Source organism: Perca fluviatilis, chromosome 22, assembly GCF_010015445.1.
Source record: "Perca fluviatilis chromosome 22, GENO_Pfluv_1.0, whole genome shotgun sequence".
Lineage (NCBI taxonomy): Eukaryota > Metazoa > Chordata > Actinopteri > Perciformes > Percidae > Perca > Perca fluviatilis.
In genome coordinates this window covers 18,166,792-18,182,207 of record NC_053133.1, presented here as the reverse complement: position 1 = coordinate 18,182,207, position 15,416 = coordinate 18,166,792, and the positions used below count along the sequence as shown (strand labels likewise).

At 40.1% G+C, this 15,416-nt stretch overlaps 1 protein-coding gene across 1 annotated transcript in view; it reads right to left on the bottom strand.

The window, feature by feature from the left end:
- ube3c (ubiquitin protein ligase E3C) overlaps window positions 1-15,416 on the bottom strand; it is a 32,097-nt gene that overhangs the window by 3,543 nt on the left and 13,138 nt on the right. Inside the window, exons 15-23 of the mRNA XM_039790193.1 lie at window positions 12,792-12,896; window positions 12,282-12,369; window positions 10,248-10,345; window positions 9,336-9,468; window positions 7,060-7,307; window positions 4,070-4,282; window positions 1,612-1,800; window positions 1,447-1,513; window positions 278-408 (exon numbers count right to left, since the gene is read on the bottom strand). Of these exons, the coding sequence (XP_039646127.1) occupies window positions 278-408; window positions 1,447-1,513; window positions 1,612-1,800; window positions 4,070-4,282; window positions 7,060-7,307; window positions 9,336-9,468; window positions 10,248-10,345; window positions 12,282-12,369; window positions 12,792-12,896 (1,272 nt within the window). The remainder of the gene's footprint in view (window positions 1-277; window positions 409-1,446; window positions 1,514-1,611; window positions 1,801-4,069; window positions 4,283-7,059; window positions 7,308-9,335; window positions 9,469-10,247; window positions 10,346-12,281; window positions 12,370-12,791; window positions 12,897-15,416) is intronic.

The window sequence follows — 15,416 nt, the reverse complement described above, 5'->3', positions numbered from 1 at the left end:
CACACACATACAACACATGTAACCCTTCAACAGGAGGAAGGTCATGAACTATAAAACAACAGCGGACGTGGAGATAAGACCTCACCACACTGGCTCGGTCTTATCACAGCCTAATTTGAAAATGATCATTATAAGGGCTGTTATCAGTCTAGGTATTTTCATTAGAAGCTCATTAAGAGGGAACACTCCCTTCTGTATACAGGTTGTACACAGTCTGCAGAGTAAGTATAGGAAGAAGAAAAGATATAGCGAGGGGAGTTTTCTGGTAAAGCCTCACCTTGAAGCCCAGCAGTGGAGGTCTGGAGCAGCTGGTGACAAACCTCAGCAGCTTGCGCTTTTCCTCGTCTGTGAAGCTTTCGACCACCTCCCAAAAGATCTGGATGACTGGGTGAGTGGCCGTGTACCCGCCTGAAGGAGACAACGATGGGAGAAAAATTATATAATTTAAGCCACACTCATACATACAATACCCTCACCATATCTATTAGTCTGTAATCTGAAGGGACCCCAGCTTGGGCTGCAGACTAACAATTTAAATGGAAAGCCTGTGTTATACTGGAGGTGTAGATAGGCCTGTAACAATTATTAAATAATTGTTGTTAACATAACTGCGGTTATTTTGTGTAACCGCAATTAAAGCATTAGAGCATTTTTTTTTAATGAGATGGGTCACACTTTTGTTTGGATCCATCAAACACGTTTTCACGTAGCGTCACAGAACAGAGGATACCCCACCCGCAGTTTCAAACGTTAAAAATCCACCGAAGCACCTGTATACATGTTTTAATAATGTTGTTAGTCTGTCAATTGTGTTTAATCTACTATTGTGCTTTGTTATATTAGCAACGTTACCGTAAATGACGATGCTGTAGCAGAAATGGCCATCATTCATTAACGTTATGCTACCGTAGTTCCCCGGGGATTTGTGCCCTTATTTTTCTAATCTGTAAACAACATTTGCTAAGGTCCTAAGGAGTATGACTGTTGATGGTAATTGTTGATTTTGTTTAGATGTGCAAAATTGTAATTCGGACCGTTGAGCCAACGCAATGCTAACGGCAGCTGTCACTTGTTGCCATAGCAACTCCAAACATCCTGGGCTGTAGCTGACTTAAACCAGAGAAATTGAACACTATGTTTTTTGTTAATGATTAATGCTTTGTTTTTTTATTGATTGGGATAAATGTTCTATGACAGTAATGTTCTATGTTTCACGATAATAAAGAGGCGTGGTTTACTACAGAGGCTGTGTACTCGCATATCTGGGTCACATAACATATATAACATATAGCATGTCTCCTGGGATTCATTCAAAACTTTAATTTGTTTGAAAAAGTCATAAACAAATAAATATATTTTTAATTTGACTGAAAGAGACAATTATATCTATAGGCACCACAGGAAGTTGATACGCCAGCAAAAATATTTGTTAACATCAGCTCCTACCTGAGTAGTTTGTGAAATTTTTAAGGTCATCCAGACAAATTGGCACATGAGCCCCAGATATCAGCACCTATTAAAAAATTGTGAAAAAACATACATTTTAAGTTTCTGTAAATTATAAATATGTTGCAGGTTGATAGACAGTTGTGCTCATCGTGTGCAGTGTACCTGGATCTCCTGCTGGTCAAACATGCGCAGCCACTCCAGGTTGACCACATTGGCCAGGCCCTGTCTGAAGGCCAGGCAGTGAGGCCGAATCTGCTTGTTCAGTCTGTAGTCAGCCACCAAATGGATGTAGGCTATCCGGTTTGCTGTGGTCACAGGAATGTCTTTGCCTCCTAGCTTCAGCTCAACCACCTGAAGGTCAAAAAGGCACCACGCATTTACAGTTTCCTCACAGTTTTAGTTCCAGTATTTCACTTTTTTTGTACATCTTACTTGTATTGTCCTTGTATATGACATATTCTGATAGTAGCTGAGTAATATTACTATTAGGTACCCATACCGCATACTTCATTATGCAGATCATATTATGCATATCATTGAGCCTGCCAGATGACCAACAAACAAAGAAAGTGCTTTAATTGTGCCAGGTGGATTTAATTTAATCACAGAAAGGTAATTAAAATGTTTTCCAACAGCACTCTGATTAAAGGTATGGCTCAATGTGAGTGTGGTTAAGTGCATTTCAGTGTTTCTAAATATAGCACATCCAATGAACATCTGGTCCAATACAATTTGGCCTCAAGTTCTCTTTTCATTAGCTATAGAGCAGTTAGCACTTGATAGGATGTGCTCATCTCTGTTCATAAAGCAGGGTGCATGACGACATCATAGCAGCCACAGGGGGACAAAATAATGTGAATGTTCATCTTCTTCCAATGCAGTTTTCCTGCATTATGTATGATTTAATCTTAATGACTTACTTCTACAACTGTGAGTTAGTAACTATAGGAACAAATTCACTTTTCATGTTTTTATTTTTACATTGACCCCCTCCTATAAATCCCAATACAGATGTAGAGATCCGTCATCTCAATTTTTATTTTATTTTAGTTTTCAAAGCAGCATGAAGCAGCTTACTGGGGTGAAAACAGGCTAAATAGTTACTCCCTGACTTGAGCAGAAAAATGGCAACATTATACAATGGGGAAAGGTGCAAGTTCCTAAGAACTGGAGGGTGTTCATACATGGGATAAAACTTTATTCAGGCCTGATGAAGAAGACCCAGTAGGATCAAAACATTGCCATTTTTATTTTCATCAAAAGGGAAAAAAAAAAAAAAAAAAATTTTAAAAAATCCAAACAGGAACACTGCATCTGCACTTCAGGGATTGTTCGCCGGAAATTCTGCCGGATGTCTTTTTTTTTTTTTTTTTCTTTTTAGGCCGGATGTCCCTCACCTTCTGCTTTCTTTGTGTTGGCATTCTAAACTCCAGTCAATTTATGAGGACAATGGTTAACTGCTCCTCAGATCTCTGCAGGGTAAATCCAGACAGCTAGATAGACTATCTGTTGAATCAGAGTTTTCTCTTGCACAACTGAAAACAACTTCTCAACGAACACATTCCACCAAAACAAGTTCCTTCCCAAGGCTATTTTGCAGAGGCACCGTCATTGTGTCCGGGGCTTAGTGCTGCCCAAGACGATTGTGATTGAATGCTATGTGGATTATCCAGACCTGGCAATGCAAGGCTATACATAGACTGTCACAAAAACTGACTGAGAGAAACTTAACATGATATTTGTTTAACAATAGCACAAACTGCAGTCACAATTTACAATAGACGTGAATCAGCACCTCTCTGACGCAGTCTTAACAAAAACTGATTGATAAGCTTCACAAAGGTATTTAGTGCAGCGAGATTGCATTATAAAGTAAGGTGTCCCTTTTATTCTGTCCATCCCCTGAATGCTGCATACAGCATGTGGTCCTCTGACAGGTAATCATTTTCCTTTTTTCTCCCCCACAGTGGATTCTGATTATGTGCTAATGTAAGAGAATTACTGTCCTTATCTTGCTTGCATTGGCTATCTCACGAGGGCAAATGCAGGGCAGACTGCTCCCGGGTGTGTGCCTAATCTTTCACAAATTGTTTTCCCTATCGTGTTTGCGATGCCCTATTTGCAACCAGGAGGGCTACATTGTAACTCGACCATTTCAGGTGTTGTTTGAGAAGAGCTAATAAGACGCGTTAAGGCCCTGAGCAAACAGGGGCTCTGGGTAGAGTGCAGGTCTGGGCCCAGGTGACTCAAAGTGCTGGTGGCGGCTCGTCTCCGCAGCCTTGAGCTTTGGAGGGGACGTGCTTAAGAGCAGCTAGTTGCTTCTGTCAGGCGTGTTCCAAGATAATTTCTGGGGGGAAAGGCAGGTGGAATGGTCAACAGAGCTGCTGTGTTCCCTACACTGCAGCAGAGCTTAGGGCGACAGTGGCAACGTGCTTTATCTCTCTCAGAGCTGAAAAGTGGCACATCATGAGGGAAATTAATTATTAACGCAACAAAGAGGAACCAAACAGGAGGAAGGAAAGACGGCTGAATGAGAGGTACTGACCGGGGTACAAATAGAGATGGAAACAAAAACAACATTTATCCGACTCCATCCCACCCTGTCCCCAACCCCAGTCACCTGAGCCTCTCCCAGATCGTTGTTGACCACAGTGAAGTTGAGGCCCAGCTCCTCCACGTCACCCTCATAGCTCTTAAGGAAGAGGAGATTGCGGTACATCTCCGGGTCCAACGATGCCAGGTGGTGGATGTCTACTTCCGCACTGGTCCCCAAAAGTTTGGACAGGAAGAAACTGGCAAAGGGCAACTCCACCAGCATGTTCTCATACAGCGCCTGTAGAAAAGTGTGGCTGTTAACTGCAGGACAAGGATACACTTCATTCTTGTAAATTCCCCCACAAACATCAGTCAATCAGTACAATTGAGGAAATGCTCTGAGCATTAAACACAGCAATTGTTTATTGCTTGGGTGTCACTGAATAAAACATGATGATTAGATAACCGAGATAACTAAATGGACTGCAGCCTGCATCAAGTGGCAGGCATAACACTACTAAGTACATATTCAAAAATCTGATTACAACATACATTATACATTAAATTTGCCTACTACTCTTATATCAAAAAATCAAGTGATAAGATAGTAAATCTGGTCACATCAGAGTGACTGAGAGCAAAACACAGAACACAATCTATCTAAAACACACAGGCTTCTCTTTCACCCGCCTCAAACTTTATAAATGCCAATTCTCACCTTGACCTGAAATGCCATTAAGAACCACAGCTGGGCAGGTGACTCATAAAACCCAAAGCTAATGTACTGGAATAGTCCGAAAAAGAACCCGTTGGAGGCATTAAAATATACAGGTCTTTATAAATGATAGTGCTAAAAACCCTGACCGCATCAGCTAAATGGATTATAAATCTAGAGGATTTCCATAATGCATGCATCTTAAACACACATGCACGCATAAATCACAGCTATTTTCTAAACACAGGTTAATTGCACAACTTCAAACATTGTCTATTTTTTATGCAAAATAATCCACTTAGTATTTCTCTCGTGGCCGGCGCTCATTTCAGACCATATGCGCCGCGTGGCCCCTTGAAACCTATCAATAACACTTATGCCGGGAAGAGGCAGCAATAAGTATATGGAAAAAAACCTGTAGCCTTATTTTTTCAATGCCACTTACTTTATTTATGGGTGTTTATTGCCAGAAATTGTGCCAAAATGACTTGGGCTGGAAAGAATTAATTATTATGGCCCAGGCCTTTTAATATAAGTGAGTGCAGTGGCAACGCAATTAAAGCAGATCGCGGCACCATCAGGTGGAATAAATGCCAACAACATAGCAGGTGCATTCTGTTAGCTGCCAAATACATTCCTTAATTTACAACATTAAGAATCAATAAAATTATAATGCCTTTCAAACGCATCTCTATTAATAAGGGGGGCAAACCTCACACACCTCTAACGGGAACTATCAGTCGCTGGAGTTCAGGGAGAGGAGACTGGTGGGTAAGTCTAGTAGGTTAAGGCGGGAGGATGAAACTTTCATCACGCTCACAGTTTACGGAGTGGAGAGGCCACTGCTGATGAGGTTGGAGGTTTTGTAGTAATGAGAGACAAATGAGGCACAAAGAGAACCTCCTGTAGGTCTATTACATAATGAGAAATGTGATTTTGACAAAAACCATGTCAGCAAACACTCCCATCAAGATTAAATTAACTCTTCAGTCTAAAGCCTGGAAGGATAGAACCACAAAACCAAAGAAACCTGTTTTCAGGTTTCACCATTTGTGGCTTAAATCTTTCAGCTTGTCAGATGGGTGGACAAGTGAGGAAGAAGGATGATGGCCAGCCTCTATTCTGATGTTCAATCCCATTTCAGTGAGTACCCTAGACAAGCCACTCCTGCCTGTAATACATCACCTCCACAACAATGGCACGCCTCGGACATTAATTAACAATATTAATCTCCCGTGTCCTTTGAGCCGCAATGTGCACAGTGCACACTGCAGCCGTGGTGATGCAATCCCAATCTATATAAACGGTTGCCTTTTATCCCGGCAATAACGGCACTAAACAAATATCAATACGCCTCTCAAATGGCCACTCAAACGTCCATTTTTATGGAGAAAGAGGAACTTAAGGTAGGGTTAATTGAAAGTCAAATTCAAATTAATTTCCCCTCGCCTAATTGCCTGAAGCATTAGCTATTGGGAGTACAATATCGAGGGAGTGGGGGCGGAGAGCTTCTAGCTGCTGATTGATCATTTCCCACTTGTGAAGAATACAGAGAAGAAGAATAAAAAGAAGAGGAGCAGGAGGAGGAAGAGTTACGATGCTCTGATAAGTGGACCGGACCATCTCGGACCGAGCAAGAGAGAAGCGACCTGGATGTTCCTGACTGTAAAACAGATCAAAATGCTATTACCACATGCTTTGAACGCTTATTTATGTCCCGTCTGTGTGGGCTCACTGATTTAGTGCCAGCCAAATGCAATCACTACACAAACAAGAGGTAGGAATCATCGGCTAATGGAAGCCCTAATTGAGAGGCGACCGCTTGTCATGAGGTAATTCTTCTCCGGGTTGAGATGATAGCCCCCCCACGAGGAAGGCATCTTGATAAACAATCACTACCACATGCATTAAGGATGATTTAGATACATTAGGCTCTAATAAATAGTGCCATCAGAGGAAGGAAGCGACAGAAAAACAATGCCGTCAACAGATTATGCACAGGGCTAATTAACAAAACTAAAGCTCGCACGAGCGCCAGGTTAAAGTTCTAACCCCAAGAAACAAATGACGGCAATTTCTCCAAGCATCATCAGTTTCTAGAACAAACACCAAAACAACCCTTAAATGTATACATGCAGCGAGGGCAGCCTTGACACTGACTGCTATTGATCTTAACTGATGTATTGACCACCAAATCAAGGCAGTCTGTGACTAAATCTTAGTATTTCCTCGATACTTTTACCAACAGCTTTAATATCTTTGGACATTCCTCCTTGTTTAAAGAATTTTAAAGTTTTTTTAAAAGGACATGGAAATATCTAACATCATCATCATTATTAGATTTTACTCTGGAGGCTCACCTTTCCAAGGATCCTGCCTAGAAAATAGTAATGCCTCGTAAAGGAGTCTCCGATCAGCATCTCTGCAGCAGGGTTGGGGTACAGCAGGCTCTCGTTGGTCGTCTTGAAGAAGCCCTGGTTGGGATTGAAGCCCGACTTGAGGAGCTCATTGAGGAACTCGCGAAAGATGCCGCCACCGTCAATGCCGGCCTCATCCAGACCGTGAGCATTCAGCAGATGGACTCTAATCCTTTTCTTCAGGTCCGGTTCTAACATAAGGACACAGAGCATAAGGAGGAATTTATTAAGGTACAAAAGAAACAAGAGACAAACAAAACATAAGTTATTGGTCCTGATGAACTGTATCTTCACTCTGATAAATGGGGCCAAGACCTCAGTAATTCACTTTATTTTACATTATTTTTAAAGATTTTCCACCAGGAGAATCAAGTCGAACAGTCTAATCTGACGGTATCTGCAATTTCGAATAGTTGATGGTAACATTCATAGTTTATAGTGATTCTAATCCCATCCTCAAATGTTACAGGTTTGGACACAAATGTCAGGTTCATATTAGGTTTTAACAATAATTCAGAATGACTTGACGCCTTAAAGCTACTTATTTAAATGGGTCTCTGATATGAAATTAATTAGGAAAAATCTTTTTTTGTTTTGTTTTATGGAAAACACAAGTAATGTAGGGGGCTTAATCTCCTAGCCTGGTTGACACCAGACCCTTCTCAGTTGTAAGTGAGAGTGGGTCTGGGCAAGCTTCATTCACAGCCCATTTCCAAAGGGGTGTCACCAACGAACGCCACTCAAATGCCTCTGGGCGCAATTGGATAGTCCTTCAACCAATCAGACCAACGATCCGGGTGGCATAGCAGCGACAGTGGCATCAACGGGTTGCTGCGCTTCAGTGACCGTCATGTTGAATGTAAACAAAAAGCTGCTCACCGTCGCTGCGCTATCGTCATCGTGTAAAGCCCACCTCAACGGTTGTGATTGGTGACTTGATTTGGAAAAATTGGAAATGGGTTTGAATGGGCTCTTGGCCAGACGGACTTGCAGAGCAAATCTCAAATTTGCCGGAAGTTAGTCAGGGTTTTCCCACGCTATTAATCTCCTGTAAATCCCTGTGAAATATAACTTCAGGTTTTATCAACAGACTCCTAATTTCTAATACTATTTGCAAGTTACGGCTGTAGCATAGTATAACTAATTATAAAATAATTTAAATCTGGGCAATGGGCCAATGAGATTAATTTCTTGTAAACTTTTGCTTAACATTTAAGCTTAACACACTCCATTTGTAATTTCACTTTTCTTTGGGAGGAAGTCTGTGGAACATATTGTCTATGTACAATATCAACATAATTTGGTGTATCTGCAAATGTCTATTTCATTCTTTGATCCCTCTAATTTTTTACTAACACTGCCTCTATGCTATTCAGTTGATTGATTGTATTACTGTACTTTAATTTTAAACTCCATTGTATTAACTTATCTAGGGAAGGTTCACTTACAAGGCCTCACCTTGTTCTCCATTACATATTCTTTAAAACTTGGGCTAGCTGTATTTGCTGCTAAATATAAATATAAAAGATTACCAACAACCAATGTTTTCAATTAATGACCTGATTATTCATTTAAATAGAGAAAATTGAGGAAAAACATAACAATATTATTCCAATACCATTTAAATCTAGTGTTGTTGTGTTTTTTTCAACAAACATTTTGCAAGAAAGCACTTTTTTGACCTGCAGAATATTCAAATCAAATTCTATAAGAGGTCATCTTTCAGAATAATTAATGTACAGTAATAAATCAAGGCAGCTATAACTTATAGACACATAAATGATATAGATCATGTCTTCAGCCCAGGTCTCCTACTACTCTTTTTAATCAGATTGTCCCCACCGAAGTGCCCTTTCAAATTCAAACACAAAAGAGGTGACTTAAAATAATTGATTCTGCTTTTATGTGGTCCATTATAATAATCGGAACCACAATTATGCTTTACCGAAATTCAATATTCTGCACAAGGAGAGAGCTAACCTTCATCTTTAATGCTAACTGGAAACTTGATCCTCAAAATGATGATATTATAGAGTACAACAAGAGCTTCAGTAACATTGTCAACACCTGCTACACCGTGTTTCTTCTCCTCTTGTACTTGTCATCTTGAAAATAAAACATAATATCACAAAGTGTGCTGGCCTAAAGTATTTAACATAACGAAGAATGCACATGTAAAATGGTTATTTTATTTAAACTGTAAGTGATACAAGCCGTACCGTTTTCTGGAGAGAGTTTATCGTAGGCATCTTCATAGATGTAGTTGCGTCTGATGGTGACACTGATGCCATCAGGGAATGGCCCGTCCCCCTGCACGTCCCGTTTGTCAGCATAGATTAACCTCTGGAAGATCTACAAGACAGATGTTAGCCCAGTAGCAGGGTCAGTGACAAATCCTTTCAGTTGTAAATGTTTTTAATTAATTTATTTAATTCTACTATATAACATGTATCCTTTGATCAGCTTTTTGGCATGTTATGCCTTTTTTTGTACTTTCGAGCAAAAAGCAACATAAGACTGGTGATCATATACACTTAACACAAACTACCTCTATCCAAAAGAAAGGCACCACCAACCAATCATAAGTAGAATCAAGGCAGGTGTCTGGGGCGAATTTTAGACACAAATAAATCACAGGGACCTTATCTGTAAGCTCGACTAGCTGGTAATGATATACTAACATGACAGATGTACCCACACACCTGACTAGACATCAGTTGGAAGTTTGCCCAACATCCTGTGGATAATACTGGCAGAACTAATCATTGTTACCCAAATGGCTTCCCTAATGTATAAACAGTACACATAATAGTTCATAATACTTCAAAATAAGATGAAATACTTCATAATAAAACTGTATAGCTTTTATCAATTTACTACCCATGTTTAGTCTCACAGCTTTTTATACGATTGGAAAAAATATGCAGCACCATTATGGTCTACTGTAGCACTGTTTCCCTTCCAAAATAGGATGTCAAATGGATAATTGCATGCATTTTTAGCATATACAAAATGTCGATAATATGCTTATCGGCAACAATGCAATTCTTCGGAGAGCTCTGCAATACTCAGTCCTCATACACCAAACAAACATGTTTTTTTGTGGTTGTGTATGGGTAACAGTGCATCACCTTGACTCGCTCTTCGAAGGGAACCACGAAAGGGAGCTCTGTGAGGATGGCCAGATGTCTCTCTTCCGACACAGAAAGCTGTGGCGGCTCTAAACCAACTGCAGAAAGACAGAAAAAATATCAACATGTTAGAGCATTTCCTGAACAGTCATTCTCTTTCTCCCTTTGTCTACCACCCAAACATTTTACAGGCAAAATGAAAATAAATTTTATTTTATGTTAACTTTTAACAACTATCTGAAGATTTATTATTGCAAAGACCATAATGTATTTAGGACTAAAAATGTAATTTACTTTCACGAGGCAAAACATTTGGTCCTCTTCACTGCACTCCATTTTTTTTTTACGTCAATTGAAGTTGAACGAAAATCAAACTGATCAAAACTAGCACCCAAAATTGTAGTCCAATATTTTGAGTGTGGTAATTACTTTTCCAAACACATTTAGACATTCACATCTTATGATAGTTCTATCATAGATTGTTTTTTATTTAATAAGAAAATATCATGTTTATCTTGGCTACTGGGCCTTCATCATTACTAAGTGACATTGACACATATGAAGGTTATTTTGACTTCCTGGTCAGGTCCAACTAAAAGTGGACAGGAATTTATCTGACAGGGATTAAAAGCTTTGCTCAGGGAAACTTTATCTGGAAGAAACTTCCCAACATCAGGTGTCCTCTGCGTGTAAAACTCATCTAACAGTATCATTACCTTCCTCACTGCTAAGCTCTGTAAGTAAGACCTAGTCCACCGTTTATAGGCCAGCCATTAAAGACATTTCCATCCATCCTACACCGTTTTAATTAACCCAACTGTGAGCTGCCGGGCTCTATCCATTAAGCTGATGTTTGTTTTGTATTAAACTCTGGGTTTAGACTGTTTAGCCAACACAAAAAATTGCCACAAAAGCTAAACCGCTCTTCACCCTCCTCAGTTTGCGTCCACTGCAGCTCAATTATTCTGCTCAATTAGTCAATCTGATCTGCATTTTCCCATCAGGTTTCCATCTTTGAGGAGAAATATGGCCTCTGAGTGGTCAATAAGTTGCTCATTCATCAGCCATGGGCCTGTCCATTTAAGGAAATGAGAAAAGGCCAGACAAACACATGGACCAGATGTGGCTGAGTTCATCAGGTACTTTCACACTAATTGAATTTATCCCATACAGCCTGTGAGTGGGATTAGGCAGATCATACACACATTGTTATCAGCTTGTTTTCACACCATACTTCACAGAAACCTGGGATGGCTCAAAGTGAGCCAGATGAAGCCCTGCCTGCGTCAGTGTATTTTCCTCTGAGTGCCTAATTGAGTCAATGAGGAGAAAATGTGGTAATATATCTAACAGAGAAGGTTAATGACTTTTCTGAGTTTTATCTCTCCCCCCCCTTCCTGTGAAAGAAATCTTTACATTATAAGGCTTTTTTTTAGGGCACTTGTTTAGGGAGAATCATGTTCTAGTCCTACATCGATGGACAGTTCAATTTGCACCCTAACTGCTTCCCTCCATTTACTATAGATTGAAACTAAGGAAATGACTCCTAGCTTATTAGCTTATATGAGAAATAATATCAATGCACAGCTCCATAGGATAGGAAAAGCAAACATGGAGAAGGTGACTTCGGACAGCAATTAGGACGATTTCCTGAGCTCTTTTTCAAGCTGAAACAAGCATTACCGTATATCATTCGAAAAATTGTATTCACTGCCAATGAAGTAGCTCTGTGTTGTATACCTATACGACATCCATGAAGTTGGTTATTAAAGTTACACCTGATTAAAATACTGCATAGAATATTCTATGACACAGAAAATTGCCCTACATTTTTTTTTCTAAAGGTCTCAAAAGGTTTTTAAATGTTTTACCTGCCATATTTGTTTGCAGACTTAACAGCAAAACTTTTTCTTTCAAATTCCATTGGGCTACTCAAAGACCCACATTTAACTAACATTATATTTTTTTTTTGCTATTGCTTTTTAGATCAAAGTGGATTTGTAACAACAAAAAACTGTTAACATATTACACTACCATCAAGTGTTGACTGAAGTGGTCCAATGCGGCCCATCCTTCGCGTTCTCCACACATGTCTCGCAGAAGGGACGTACAACTGGGTGACCTGGAGAGAAAAGAAGACATCAAAGCTCTGAATATCCTCCTAGATAAAAAAAAAAAACAGCAGCCTTCTTTTAAAACACCCCTAAAACTTATTTTCATAAACTTTTGTTCCTGATTGTTAATTAATATTGTTTGTGGTTATTTAAATGGTTTAATCTCTGTGAATCCCTTTGTAACTTTGTGCTATATAGATTGCAAATAATTATTACTAATTTATTAAACTGGATAATTAATCAACCAATCATACAAAGTGGTGTGTGGATGTCTGTCCTGCCTCTCTTACCATTTACTTCTCTGCTTAAAAAAATATTTTAATGCGCATAAAAGAGAACATAAAAAGGCATAAAAAGGCTCAAATCTGACATATCACATCCAACAATGAATACACAAAAAACCTAAACAGCTGTTATGACAGTCAAGTACCTTATCTGCGCGGATGTTGACCTCCTCGGAAAGCCAGTGACCTGCTGGACAGAAGGGTCGTCTAATGTCGCGAGCTTTCACCATCTTCACCAAGTTAGTGATGACCTGGGTAGTAGATCACACACAGACAGACAGGCACCCCCATACACACATCACATTAACATCTCTAACTCAGGCAATTATATCCCCACAAAATCCACTTCATTATAAGATTAAGAAATGTACACTTTAAGTACTTTTCAGAGTGGAAAACACAACACAGATGATAAAGAGGTTTCTCTGTGTATAGGCTGTTCAACAGGATGAGGTGCCTTCGCTTAGAGAGGGAAAAAAAGCAATTTGAGAATTCAGCCATTAGTACGCCATTTATGGGGAGTATAAAAGAAAAACGATCTGAGCCTTCCCTCAATGTCCAGCCCTGTTAATTACTGGCGAGGTCTGCTGACATCAGCCATCAGAAAGAGAATGCAAAAGACAAGGCAGCATTGGTTCACAGCACTGCAAGCACAAGCATGGCTCTTGACTGGCCTGCCGACGGCTCAGGATTACAATAATATTTCAATTTGAAGTTATGTTGTGACTTTGTAACATGCACAGAGCCATTTCAGGTGACCATTAATGTAGGCTACACTGACAATCTGTACTCTGAAGTGATCCGTTTGCTTTTGTCTCAACTATTACTTGCATGTGCTTGAAAAGTTATTAAAATATGCAGATCTGTGATATAATCAATGAAAATCCATTCTCTACAAAAAATAAATCGTTTTTTGAACAATGTCTACCTGGCACAATTAAAAATTAATATCAACTTTTCCCAGCAGGATTTCGGTCCAGGATTAGGACTGAAAACCTTAGAGTAACACATTTACCGGGCAAACTTTTAGGTTTCAGCCTCCTTCGACTGGACATAATGGGGGTAGTCCTGTCAGACATCCGCTATATAACCTCCAGCAGGTCATTGCATGGAGATTCATTAAGGGAGCTGTTATGTCTGCTATAACAGTTACAGCCAGTCCATTTCCATATAATACCCAGGCTAGATTATTTCAATCGAAATGTTCTTTTCTAAAGCACGTAATTTTCATAGAGCGACAATCAATGGCGGCCAATCGCTGCGAGGCAACCAGTGTCCGCAATAATGGCAAGTGCAAAATGCTGTAAAAGGCGCGTGGCGATGGGTTTGGAGCAGGCCTACCCCTTGACTCTGGGAATGAATAAGCATTCCTTAATTAGCCCATCAGGTTAAGTGCAAGCCTTAATGGGCCTTTCCCAAACTCCGGCATGACATCGTTCTCCAAACATAGCCAAGAAGAAAGTTCCATTAGCAATATTAATACAAGCTTAGTTGATCATTTTCATTCAATTAACTTCTTTCAATTAAATAGATAGCTCGACAATGGAGGTGATAAAAGATGGGGAGGGACGGCTGATGACACGAACCAAACATTAGCGTGTTAGGGGTCAGCAGCGTTAAACCGACTGTAAATCCCACTGTTCAATTTGGAAAATGCATTTCCCCTGCTCCCCACTTCTTTAATGGGTTGTTTTAGCTGACAAGAGGCCTTTGAGCAGATCTTTTATGAAAATTCCCGATGTGCTCTTCGCGTATTTGCCACCTTTTACAGAACGCCAGTGTTAACTTTTAAATCCTTCTGTCAAAGACTTACAGCCAAAAACAAAGATGCTTTATTACCGTTTCCTTGATAGAGAATGGAGGGAAGGAAAGGGGCAAATTGGAAGGAAGATGTGGAATGGGAAAAAGAGCCGAAGAGAATGAAGTTAATACTGTTTTCTGCCTCATTTCTTCTGGGTAAATAACCAATGGATGACCTCCATGGCAGCGCTCCACCTTGTCTTTGCCTGCTCATGCATACATGCTTGATTTCCACTAACACAGACAACGCATTAGGTCACTATACGCTGAATGCACAGAGGGGCTACACAAGGATTACCCCATATGTGTCACATTTCATGATTTATGATCTTAGGTATGAACAGAATCAATCTGAAGTTTTTTTTGTAAATGTTACATGTACATTTTTGCCATAAGAATGAGACAATGGTAGCCTAGAAATCTAGACGCACCCTTGCGGCAGCAAATTTAATTTGCAGCCAGGGGGGTCTAGGCACTCTCCGTTGACTTGCGAGCTGGAAAAACCAAACTCTAGTCAGGCCAATCACATCGTGTATAGAGTCGGTGGGCGGGCTTATGGCTCCTGCTGCTGGGAACAGCGGTCTTCTGGAAGACTCGCGGAGTTAAGCTTTTCTTTGAGGAAAGAACGGCACTGAAATCATTCTTAAAAAAGGAAGATGTGTTAATGAGTTTTGCCGACCGGATACGGCAAAAGTTTAATCTATCAACTACCTTCGCTACCTTCTTCGTTGCTCTGCCTGGTTCTAGCGCTATCCTATTACGTGCAGAGGGAATTTGAAAGACAACCATTTATCCCGCCCCTCGGATTGAGCCCTGTCAATGGTGAGTTCCCAGACCCAACATCTTGATGTGGGTCTGGCTTGTCAGGCTAAGACAATGGTTCAATGAACAGGAAGAATTCTCTGTGTGCATCTCACTACTCAAAACTTCCAACTTCAGTTTTCATCTACTAAGCAGACTTCTGTGTGTTT